This window comes from Xenopus laevis, chromosome 2L, assembly GCF_017654675.1.
Source record: "Xenopus laevis strain J_2021 chromosome 2L, Xenopus_laevis_v10.1, whole genome shotgun sequence".
In the NCBI taxonomy this organism is placed as follows: Eukaryota; Metazoa; Chordata; class Amphibia; order Anura; family Pipidae; genus Xenopus; species Xenopus laevis.
In genome coordinates, this window is record NC_054373.1 from 103,971,455 (window position 1) to 103,984,458 (window position 13,004).

The following is a 13,004-nucleotide window of genomic DNA, read 5'->3' on the forward strand; positions in this document are numbered from 1 at the left end:
TTTAAATTACATAAAACCATTGTCATTCTTTTCCATAAAGTTGAACATGTGTTTTGTCTCAAACATACCATTAATTGGCTGTGAAGATCAGGCTGGAGTTTGGCAAAGGCTCTTCTAAGCAGCAGGTCCAGTAAACTTCCTTCCGAGGAACTGTAGTTAATAATGGTTGTCCCTGCACTTATTTCAATATTGAAATTAGGCTCCAGTTCAGAGGCCTCCAGATATAGTTTGAACTGATCAGAGCATAGCAGTCTATGCCCATTGAAGGAAATGATGGAGGAAATATCTGTAAAAAAAAAAAATCAGCTTATACTTCTAGAGAATTCTAGAGCTAAAAAACATATGCTCACAAAGATATGGAATGTCCTGTTGGATATAAGCCTGAAAGTATCAAAAGAGGAATATGAGTATAAATGAGGAAAGGGTTAGAAATGGAGAGATTGAAAGGTAAGTCATCTCACTTTCTGGTGGAATTATTATTTGAAAATAGAAGATGCCATTTATTCCTCTCATTTGCAGATTTTTTTCTTTGATGCCACCACATCCCTTGACTACAGTTAACACAAGTTCTACATTCTAAATCATTCCCAGAAGCAAAGTCATAAAACATGATGGGACTGCTCTTTGTATTGTTTTTTTAAATACATACATTCACATGATATAAGGAAACAACTTTTCTAATTATTATCACAAATATTAATGATAGTGGGACTCGTTAATAAACATTGGGCAAATTTGCTCATTAGCAGTAACCCATAGCAACCAATAAGTGACAGGCTTTATTCAGCCAACTGCAGGTTGAACAAGGAAAGCAAGCATCTTATTGGTTGCCATTAGTGATGGGCGAGTTTATTCGCCAGGCACGAATTTGCGGTGAATACATTTCCGAAAACGACGAGAAAATTCACTGGCGTCAAAAATATGCAGGAAATTAGCTAATTTTTTGGCGAAGCGAAAGGCCTCAAATTCGCCCATCACTAGTTGCCATGAGTTATTGCTAAGGTGCAAATGTGTCCAGTGTTTATAAATAAGCCCCAGTCTCTACTTGGGTTAATATATGTATAAATGTGGTTAAATAGTTACTGACTTACCTTCATTACTGTTATTGTCAGCATTTGCACTACAGTGATCTAGAAGCGGCATTAGCAAATCATCCCATTTTCTAGAATAGTTTTGGAGCATTAGGGGGCGACCAGACAATAGAGTCTTTTCAATAGGTGCCAAAACACTGTTGTCCTGCCTGATAAACAAACCAGAAAATATTATGTCAGACAAAAAAAAGGTCACAGTGGCATACATACTATTTTTAGAAAGCACACACAGCACAATGGAAATCAGTCACAAAGTTCAACATTCCTGCAGCAAAAGCTTTAGTTTAATACACATGTACTGAATACTAGATAACTTCTGTACAGATTTGAGGCAATAAGGTCCCTGATGAATTAATGTTATTACTCCAATCTTGTGCAAGAGTCTTGTAGAAAGATAGCAATTAAATATATCTTCTCCAAAGACTCCTTTAAAAAAGTTCTCCCTAGATATGACGTAATTCTTTAAAACCGCTTTTAAATTATGACCTGCAATGTTTGTAAATGTAACTAAATGAATATAACCAAAACAGTCAGCTCATACTATTACATCATACCTCCAAAAATTTGGAAAACAGACAAAAAGATCTGCTGCATGTAGGGCAGCAATTATGTTTTTATTACAACCATTTTATGGCCACACCCCCTAAATACCACATACATTTTACAATTTGGCAGGTTATGGAAAGTTTGAACACACTTGTGGGGGGTTTAGAGTCAAGTTTTATGTGATATTATAGTTTTGCTAGTGAAGATGAATTGCCATTTAAGCTGCAATTTACAGTTTCCCCAAGAGACCTGCTTATCTTAAATTGTTTCATTGCTCATCTTAAATTGTTACAAATGTATCTAAGTGCAACTGCCATGTATTCTGGGCTCTCTGCCAAATGCCTCTTATTTAATTACGTTTTAGAAACTTTTTCTAGCTGTTCAGTGCAGGAGATCAAAGAGAAGGTCAGGACATTTCAGCAACAATCGGGGACTGCAGATTGAGCTGTTGAAATCAGGACTGTTGGGAGCTATGTTACATGATGTTTCTCCCTTAAAGTCGTCAAGAGATTACCATGAGGCCAACCTTTGGTTAGCTATTAACCAATTGCTTAAACAGCAACCCTCTTTTTCTAGTTATCAAAGGTATTTTGAAATAATCTGTTCACAAATAAAATATACACAGATGGATGAATCTCCCAGCACATATTTCAGTGAAATTGAAGAGGGGTATTGCATTCTATGCCAACATCTGAGACCTTATGCACTTTGTATTACCCATACCATTATTAAAATAAATCATAAAAACATTGAATGTTTTTGTAAATCAACATCACCGCTGATCTTGCCCATAGCAACCAATCAGCAATTAGATTTGATCAGTCACCTACAAGTTAGTATACAAAACAAAATGTTTTATGCAAATTAACAAATGCTAATAAACATGATCCATAATTTGTTAAATTAATTGTTATATTTTTATACCAGTATACAATATTACGCAACTTAAATTGACCTTGGCTGGAGATCTATAGATGACAATGACGTTCCCTGAGATGACTCCAGACATCCTTTAATCCACTTTTCACCTTCAAAACTGGGGTCTACGAGCAATACTGGTTGTTGCCAAGAGCAAGATAGAATGGCCGAGTTCTCCATCTGCTGAGGAGTAAGGTCTGCAGAAGAACAAAAACTGCTTCAGTCATTTGTACACACTAGTTTACATTAAAAATATGGGGAAATAAAAATAGCAAATTGAAGCATGAAGCATGTGACATTGCTTAGATTTTAAGCTCTTCGGGCAGGAACCTCCTTCCTACTGTGTGTCTTTCCACATAACGTGGAACGTGGAAATATACAGGAACGTAATCTCTGTATATTTATACTTAATTATTTATTTATTTTACAGGTACAATGTAAGTCTTCTCTATGTGTAATTGCGTACATTGTAAAATTGAACAGCACCTTGTATCCTAGAAGCACTATGCAGATATAGGTATATACAATTATATTTACAGTTGTATGATTTCAAGAGGTACAATAGAATGCGAGACAGGGTTAAAAATAACTTTCAATTTGTTTAGATTAAGGGGCACATTTACAAAGCTCGAGTGAAGGATTCGAATTAAAAAAACTTCGAATTTCGAAGTGTTTTTTGGGCTACTTCGACCTTCGACTACGACTTCGACTACGAATCGAACGATTCGAACTAAAAATCGTTCGACTATTCGACCATTCGATAGTCGAAGTACTGTCTCTTTAAGAAAAACCCCCTAGTTCGGCAGCTAAAAGCTACCGAACTCAATGTTAGCCTATGGGGAAGGTCCCCATAGGCTTGCCTGAGTTTTTTTGATTGTAGGATATTCCTTCGATCGTTGGATTAAAATCCTTCGAATCGTTCGATTCGAAGGATTTAATCGTTCGATCGAATGAATAATCCTTCGATCGTTCGATCGTAGGATTTGCGCTGAATCGTTCGACTTCGATATTCGAAGTCGAACGATTTTAGTTCCTAGTCGAATATCGAGGGTTAATTAACCCTCGATATTCGACTCTTGATGAATCGGCCCCTTAGTGATGGATTCTGTGACTTGATATCCCCCTGTTTTCTAGATCATTGCTGGATAAAGGATCTTTCTATAATTTAGATCACCATTCCTAAAGTCTGCAAAAAATGATTTAAACATTAAGTAAACCCAATAGGAATGGTTTGCCACCAATGTAGATTCAAGTGGCTTATTTGCCATCAAGTACAAACTACTCTTTTTATTTTACAAGGAAAAATTAATTTACTATAAAAATCTGAATTTACTTCAGATGGGCTCAATGGAAGCCTCCATGTAATTTAGAGCTTTCTGGATAATAGGTTTCTGGATAAGGGATCCCATACCCATAAAAACACTTTGTAAGCAAATTATACACAACATTGCTAATAATTCACAGAACATCTGGGGTTATATATATTTAATACTGGGAGTTTATAATCTATATTTTTACACAAGCAGTCTAAGGTCAAACAAACTGTCAGATATTTAGTCCAGTGTTTAGTTTTGTTTTTTTAAATCTATGCATGAATTAATTGGACAATAACGTCATAATCAATAACAAATCAATTTCATTCTACATTCTGCCACTGAATTTCACAAATATCGCCCTATTAGTCACCAATATATTTTATCATTCAAAAACTGTAAGGCCATGAATTTGAAAGGCTGGTCTTGTATTCTTATGAATGGGCACACAAGCTAGTGAAAAGGAAATACTATAATAAAAGGTAATCTTATTCTCTACCTTAACAACATATCATTTAAAGTAAGACTGGGACTTATTTGGCTCAGATAGCTTAGATAATAAATATTCTTGGTTTCAGTGTCAAGTAACATTCCCTCTCAAATTACTTTCATGTACATGTAATTATAGGCTACACAAAGAATAAATGCTTTATGTCTTCATAATAACCAAGGTTTGACACTATCAAATGCAGGTGCAGAAAAGCTCTGTACTTGCTTTCTGCCTTGAAAATATAAACCTCAGAGAATTTCCATTCATACAGTTCTTTACCGCATAAAATTTTTTGAACAGTAAATACCTCAAAACCTTGTGAATGTTGTCATAGGATTACAAAGAATCAATATTTAACACAATCACTATTAGGAAAGTCCTTCAAAGGAAACAATGGAAGAAGTAAAAAAACAGTTCTTTAGGTCAGAAACTCCAGCTGTTGATATATCCCCAATCTTACACTATCAACTAAGCATTCAAGGGGGTTGGAAGTGGTAGTTCAGCAAAATTAGAGAGCCTAATGTTGTGTCTAACTGAATAAGGCTACGGCCATATGGGGCTGAAATCAGTTAGCTGAAATACGCTGGCTGATTTCGGCCCTACCACAGGCAGTAGCCTCCTACTCACAGTTCTTCTGCAAAATCCACAGAGTTTATTTGTGCCAAAGCCGATTCAACATGCGGAAAAGAGAGGAGGCTACTGCCCATGTAGCCAGCGTATTTCTGTTAACTCATTTTAGCCCCTGTGTGGCCCTAGCCTAAGGGCTAATTCACACAATAGTGAATATTAATGACTCACATCTTTCTAAAATTTATACCATCAAAAGTCATTCCTACTGTAACTGGTTAAAGTCTATTGCATGAACTTAGCGTTTCCAGGGATCATTTCTTCTTAATATTTATTACCACAATTACCACAAATACAGAGGCTGATAGGATGTTGTATGTAATGGATTGAAATTACTTTAATGGAGTAATACACCCCATGGTCAGAACCAGATTAGATTAAAATCTTATGTCATATCATTTCTATGAATTAGTAATGTGCGAGAATACGCTGGTATGGGTTGGGCGGGTCCCACAGTGGTAGAATTGTGCAGATTAGGGTGGGTGTGGGTTAAGGTTTTGTGGAATAGGGTCAGTGCGGGTTGAGTTTTTCCTGACTTGTACATCACTACTATGAATCCCTCTGTGAGTCTGAGGATCTTAGTGACCCAATGGAAAGCTTCATTCAGGTGGTGTGCCCCCAGGAGGACAGCCTTAATTAACTATATATATATATATAGGACTGTTTTGCCAGTTAGGGAGTAGATATGTTCCACTAGTACGCTAATCAGTATTCAAGCTTGACAAGTAGGTCGAACAAAAACCCGTGCATGTTAAACCAAAAGAGAAAAAAATTAAAATAAAGGAGACAATTTGGCAGCAGTGATCTTCACTGTCAAATATTTACTATGCTAGTAAAATAAATCACTGTGTACAATACATTTTATAGTTTTTATCACCTTCTGCTATGTGCTAGGAATTTAAAATTATGTTTTGTTTAATTTAATAAACTGTAATGTATACACTGTTATACTGACAAGCAAGTATGGCTAAACTGATCCAAAAAAGTTTACCTTCAGCAACCCATTTCTGGATCTGTGTTCTTTTGACCATTCTCAATAGCAGAGCCTTGATGAAATGCCCATAGAGTTCCTCGGTAATTATGGGTGAAAATTGCTTGTGGGGAGACAGTGTATTTGGATTTATTCCTTCTTCATCTTTTTGCCAGCCCACTTTTTCGTTATCACTTTCAGACTCGTCTTCAGGAACAAAGACAGATATAAAACTGCAATATTTCTCAAAAATATAGGTACACTAAATTAAAAAAGCATATTTTTATTTTTTGAAGCCCTGTGAGTACCTTGTTTTATTTTCTGTATACATTTATATTTGCTTTGTGCACCCAGGAAAACGTGAGTGCAGCTATTTTTGCTCTATCTATCTATCTATCTCTCTATCTCTCTAATTTTCTGTGCGAACAGTTGCCTGTGTGATTTAATCCATACAAGATTATAAATTAAGGCAAAAAGTCACAAGACTTTGTATTGTAGGCAGGTGGAGAAAACCATATCTGCTCTCTCCTGCAGCTCTGTGTACCTGCACAGCTTCGGCCTGATTGCACCTATGCAGACCAGGTAATTGGGCCGAAAACCACAAAAGCAGGAATTTTCAGGCTGATCTCTGTTCGGTATACCTGCACTCAGGCCAAAACTTTTTTCTGCTACAAAACACAGATGGAGTAAAGCAGAGCCAATACTCTGTGTGACTTAGTGTCATACTGTCTAATGTACAGTTATCTAGATTCAGTAAAATCCATAAGGTCGTATCTTAACTTAGCCAGTCAATTAAAAATGTATATGAATTTGTCATCTTTTAAAAGGCATTATGCTACTTGTATAAATCATAATAATGATAAATACTATGGATGCCTCAAATCTTTAGTAGAAAATCTGAATTTAAACCTTAATTTTCATATTCAGATCTGAGCCTTCAGAGCACCTTCAGTTATCCAGGAATTTAAAGGAGTGGTTCATCTTTAAGGTAATTGTATATTATAGAATGACCAATTCTAAACAACTTTTTTGATTTTTTGATTGATCATTATTATTTTGATTATCTTCATTATTATTATTAATTATTTGCCTTCTTCTTCTGACTCTTTCCAGCTTTCAAATGGAAACTGGCCCCATCTAAAAACAAATACTCTGAAAGGCTACAAATGTATAGTTATTGCTATTTTTTATTACTCATTTTACTATTTTTGTATAACTCGTCTTTCTATTCAGGCCCTCTCCTATTTACATTCCAGTCTCTTATTCAAATCAATGCATGGTTGCTAGGGTAATCTGTACCCTAAAAACCAGATTGATGAATAGCAAACTTGAGAGCTCCGATTTAAAATCTAAATAACTCACAAACCGCAAATAATAAAATATGAAAACCTACTGCAGATTGTCTTAGAATATAACTTTCTACATCATACTAAAAACTGAAAGGTGAACAACCCCTTTAAAGTAACTTCACTTTGAGATTTAATTTGCCTGGGTCTTACAAAATAATGCTGGGATTTGGGTGCATCCTAAACCAATTTCTGGATTTATTTATGATAAATAATGCACACCAAAACATAACAAATGCGGATTTGTATTTTTGTGAGAATGAAGCATGAAAAAAAGATATTAGGAAAATGCCCAACTAAATGGCTATTATAGTGCAAGGTATTAAATGAAATCCTAGAAAAGTCTTACAGATCCCACATGACAAATTGATGAGAATGTAAATTAACTGTAAGAATCAGGGCACAGAATAAATTACCAACTTCTCCTTTTTGTTCTAATTTCTGACTTTTCCTAGGAGACTCGCAGTTGAATATTACAGAAAATTCAATGACGTGTCCTGAAATAAAAAGCAGGGAAAGAGTGATATAATGTCTGAAAATATCCTTTGAAGACAGAAAAAAAATTTTTTGCCCTCGTCTGGATGTTTATATTGCTTTATTTACTGCATGCTTGAAAACAATTAGTCTACCAAACTGATAAAGAAACTGTCAAACCATATACAGATCCACAAGGAAGGTCAGTTAGGAGAGTTTTCTGTGTATCTTCATCAGTAAAACACAGCTTTTATCAGCTCTGAAAGCCCTCTATAATAGCAGAATTTTACTAGCCATCAGTGTGCTCACGGGTCCATTGACTCACTGTATGTCAGATTATCGGCCCACAATATGAAAAGATTTGGACAGGACTAATTTGCTACATATCTGGACTCATCAGCCAGAAATTGTGCCAATATTTTCTTTTTTACATTCCTGCCTCTGTTTCCCTTGTTGTTTATAGCCCACATTATTAATTCCAGTTCCAAAGCCCCATCAAGAAAAATGCAGAATTTCTAGTGTTGGAAGGCCGAGTATGTCAAAGGCCTGCATTTTGCATAATATTTTTAATAAAGGCATGCAATACATACAGTAAAAAGACTCTAATTCTACATTATTTAGTGTTGTTGCATATTTTGCTGATCAATTATTCCATTATATAGCCAACTATATAAAGATGCCCCATTTTAAAAAGTTTGTTAGCTTACCTTTAACAGGATCAACTGAATCTATCATTAATGGAAAACCTCTTTCTTTCAGCGCCATAGGCCATTCCACTGTTAGTAGAAATTGTCTGAAGTCATGTTCATAAGCTCCCAGGTATGATAGCAGTCCTGCTGCCATTGCAGTGCTTCCTAGAATTCCCTGTAACCTCTCAACAAGGGAATTTACAATAGCAGAGTGTGTTTTGTTCTCCTCTTCAAGAATCTACCAATAAATTGGTGCATAAAATAAACATACGCAATGCCAACAATCATCATACAAATATGAAAAACGGTATATGTGTGGGCCTAAGGACTCATTTACTAATGATAGATGCAGTACAGAGTTTGTTCCCATTACAACAGTATTTACTTGTACCTGTAAATTCAAGTATACACTTGAACACTTGAACTCCAGTTGTGTCTGTTGTGCTGTATTTGATGCAAAGAACAGATGCAAGAGAAGTGTGGGGTGCATTCAAGGGTCACATATTCCTTTCTATTTGTTAAAAAAAGGCCCTCCACTCAGGGGCGAAGGGTCCTGTTAACTTGCTAGTATAGGGCCACTTGATCCCTAATGGGGGCCCTGGACACAACACAGGAAATGCTATAAAGATAATGTGATACATGTAATAAGCTTAATTTGAAGCAACTTTTATTATATGGTTTGGTACATAATTTTCTTTCTGTGAATATAATAAGGTTTACATTTTCTATACTTTTGCAGCAAGGATATTTTTTAATTTTTTGCCAGTTAAAGATTGATACCTTTGATATATTATCTGCCTGCTCCAGCCTCTTTGAAATTTCTGTTGTCTTTTGTTGTTGCTGGTTTTTATGCACGGTGGCTTCTTCAAACCCTTTTTCCAGGTCACTTAATCTAGAAATAAGGGCATTCTTTCTCTGCTGTAGACTAGTCATTTTCTGTTCTGCTTCTTCTAAAGCCACAGTCATTTCTTCCACTTTGCCCTGTAAAGGCTTCACCTACAACACAGAATGCAATAATTTAATAACTTAAAGGTCATGCAATCACATGTCAAATACACTATTTAATATATTGTCCTTTTAATATAGTTATTTAGTTATTTTTCATCCTGCTCCATAGCTCTGTACAGTGTGAGGAAATAATTGAAGAATTCAAAAGTAGGCAACTGAAAGAAAGGGTGCTACTGATCACATAAGGGGTCATTCTCAACCCCATGGCTGCAAGTGGAAGTGCAAGAGCGCATTCCCTTAGTGCTAATGCTGCGCTCTGCACTGAGCACTGGATGAAAAATCTGGAGTACAGTACAGAGCATCTTGCTGCTCCCTACCTTGCATGTGAATGATGTGCAAGATAGGGGTTGGTAGGGGACAGGTGAGTTGGAACCTACATGTCTTCCCACGTCCCCCACTCTTGGATCCTAGACAGTAAGTGCTGGATCCAAAGGAGATGGAGCAAGTCTCTGTGCTACAAAATGGAGCACAAAGGCTTGCATTTGCAGACTGCTGAAAGTACCATGCAAAAAGGAATCTTATTTATTGATTTAAAGATGAAAAAAATGTCAAATAAAGGATTTTTTATTCAGTAAAAGAAAATAATTGGTCAAGGCTGTAAATACTTTTTTATGCAGGGTCAGGTTTAGGTTTGATGCACCCCTCTGCCTGACAGCTTTGCATCCATCCTCTGCCCCTACTCTCATCCAATGGGTGGCCCAACTCCCTTTATCTACTCAGTCTGCAGGCAACAAAGCTTCGTGCAATATAGCAACAAACTTTAGGAGACAAGATTCCTTCTAACTAAGGGATCACTCAAAAATGATGCATGAAGAGAAATGACTTATAGCCTATGGGGGGGAATAAAACAGCACAGAGACTCTAGTATCTAGCCATGAATATATGCAGAAATATTTTTAATGTCACCTGCTAAAATGACTTATTTGTAAGCCTATCACACAGATATGTCCAAATGAAAGATAATAATAATTTCTTTAATAATTAAAAAAGCATTGCCACATTAGCAACACATCCTAGAAGCATTCATTTATAAATAATAGAAGTGGTTTTAAGTGCCTGATTATTATCTTAAACCAACAAAGGTAAAGACTTACATTTCATGTTCTATAATTAAGAGTACATTTTTCCTAAGTTTGCTTACAAACAATAGACACATTTTGTTGAGGACAATTAACATTCACTCTCTCCAGTTTTCAGAGAAAATAATCAATTTTATTCTAGTATTAAATAACACATACATGCCCTTGTGTTGAGAAAACTTATTTCAATCTTGCGATACAAGGCCTCTCATTTGTTTTCATTGAGAGCTGGTGAATATGTCTGTTTCAATCTCAATTAGCTTAAAGGAAATTTATTTAAAATGCTGACAGGAACTATTTGGGGGATTAATGATCACTGATTTATGAATTTGAGTAGCATTTCAATAATTGAGGCAGAATAATCACTTGTAGTTTAAGTTTGCTTTCTGAACCATTATGCTACCCAGCAATCAATCAAAGGAAGTTAAATGATTCTGATTTATAACCTTAACCTTTGGGGCCTAGTACATTTGTTCTATCAGTGTGTAAATTCTACAAATGCAATTCTCTGCAGCTCTAGAGAGCCAATTTAAGTCAACATTATGCATGAGCTGTACATGCTGGGACTCTTATATCCCTTATTTAACTCATTAAATGTGTGCTGAACATCTTGCAATTAAATTTTCACACATATTTCTTCTTATGATTGACATTTGGCCTTGGCAAAGAATAATTTAAATTGGTTTCTTTGAAGACATAAAAGTAGAGCAGAAACATTTAGAAATTTGTTTGCTCTTAGACATATGTATGCCTGCATTCGCATTTGAACATGATTACCACCTAATAGATTTCATTTAATTTTTATGTGTGGTAAGAAGTTAAAGCAATATAGAACTAATTTATGTTTTTCTGGCTACCCTTAATGGCAGCAAAGTGCAGTAACAATTAGAAAGACAAAAAATAGACAAAGGAAATGATCCACAAGGACTAGAAATTCAATATACATACAAGTTGTTATTGAGTAATTCAGTTGTTCGGTTATGAAAATGCCTCCTTCTTTTTTAACATTTTATGATCAGTTTAATTGCATAGCAAAACAGGAAAATAAATAACTTTCTGCTACAAAAAATATTTGACATTTACTGATATGATGTCTAATTAGGTGCCTATGTAATGGCTGGCCTGAACCAAGCAAAGGAAAAAATCAATACATTCCTGCTATGCCCATTGAACTGCTATATTTTACATAGTACCTTAAAGGAAAGGCAAAACAATAAAATCCCATTTTTAGATTCTTTAATGAAAAATAAACCTTTCTCCAATATACTTTAATTAAAAAATGTGTACAGTTTTTATAAGAAACCTGACTGAATGCAGTGAAATTCTCCCTTCATTTACTGCTGTGGATGGGAATTGTCAGATGGTCTCTAACTGCTGAGCAGGGAAACAATAATACTTATGAACAGCAGGGGGAGCTCCCGCCTTACTTACCAGCCATGCAGAATTCAAGCAGCTTTGTTTATGATGATCCCTAAGCAGCCCAGACCACACTGAGCATGTGCAGGGTCAGGGTCAGGCCAAGATGTTTAACAAAGTTACAAGATGACAGCCCCCAGTGGCCATCTTTGAAAGCATAAATCATTTGTTTGATTAGGCTTTGTGGTGCAGTAAGTTCATGCTTATGTTTAGTATACAAAATACAGCATTTCTAGCCTTCTTCTATTTTAGACTTTCCTTGTCCTTTAACAACCTATATACCATTTATGACATTTTATATTTATAACTGTTACAAACTAGTGACTTATTTATTAAAACAACATAATCGAGTTCAATTCAGAAATATTCCACATGTATCTTGTTGCATTACCTTAGATGTTAAGATCCTGTAATAGTGTACTGCAGCTTGAAGCCATCTCATAAGGGTCCCTACTGCCAAATTGCCACCAGCTTTTCGCTCCATGTTCTCTGGTGTAAACTGTGCTTTCTTAATGTTGTTCTCTAGTAGTTCCAAGGTAGACTGTGGCAACTGGGAAATGTAAATGGATGAGTATGAGTCTCTCTCTCATTATAAGAGTGACATATTCCTTGCAAAGAATGATTTTCTTACTTTTATGGTGCTGAAGGTTAGAAGTTCATTCAGAAAGCGATCGATGTTAGCCATCTGTCTCTTTGCTCCCTTTGCCCAAGTCAAATCAGTGTTTGGTGATTTTAGAATTATAATGATAGAGGCCATTAATTCCTCTATATCCACATCAGGTTTCTGCATTGCACGCAATTCTCCTGTGAAAATAAAACAATAAGATATGGATTTGTAACATATGTAATATGAAGTATCAGCTATATGATTCATTTACTAGAGTCTTTGCTAGAGTTCTACATGACATACAAACATTCTTGAAAAGACACTTTGAAATCTAAACTAAATTGTTAAAACCTATAATGGCATTATATTGACATATAAGGGAGCTTCTTTGTTCCTCAAATTTCTAAACCATATAAGATTTAAAATGATT

General features: G+C 35.5%; 1 protein-coding gene across 1 annotated transcript in view; it reads right to left on the reverse strand.

The window, feature by feature from the left end:
* LOC108708347 (dynein beta chain, flagellar outer arm) overlaps positions 1 to 13,004 on the reverse strand; it is a 242,968-nt gene that overhangs the window by 108,140 nt on the left and 121,824 nt on the right. The window contains exons 68-76 of the mRNA XM_018246944.2: positions 12,599 to 12,771; positions 12,359 to 12,517; positions 9,245 to 9,460; positions 8,483 to 8,702; positions 7,718 to 7,798; positions 5,977 to 6,162; positions 2,593 to 2,752; positions 1,092 to 1,240; positions 69 to 286 (exon numbers count right to left, since the gene is read on the reverse strand). Of these exons, the coding sequence (XP_018102433.1) occupies positions 69 to 286; positions 1,092 to 1,240; positions 2,593 to 2,752; positions 5,977 to 6,162; positions 7,718 to 7,798; positions 8,483 to 8,702; positions 9,245 to 9,460; positions 12,359 to 12,517; positions 12,599 to 12,771 (1,562 nt within the window). The remainder of the gene's footprint in view (positions 1 to 68; positions 287 to 1,091; positions 1,241 to 2,592; positions 2,753 to 5,976; positions 6,163 to 7,717; positions 7,799 to 8,482; positions 8,703 to 9,244; positions 9,461 to 12,358; positions 12,518 to 12,598; positions 12,772 to 13,004) is intronic.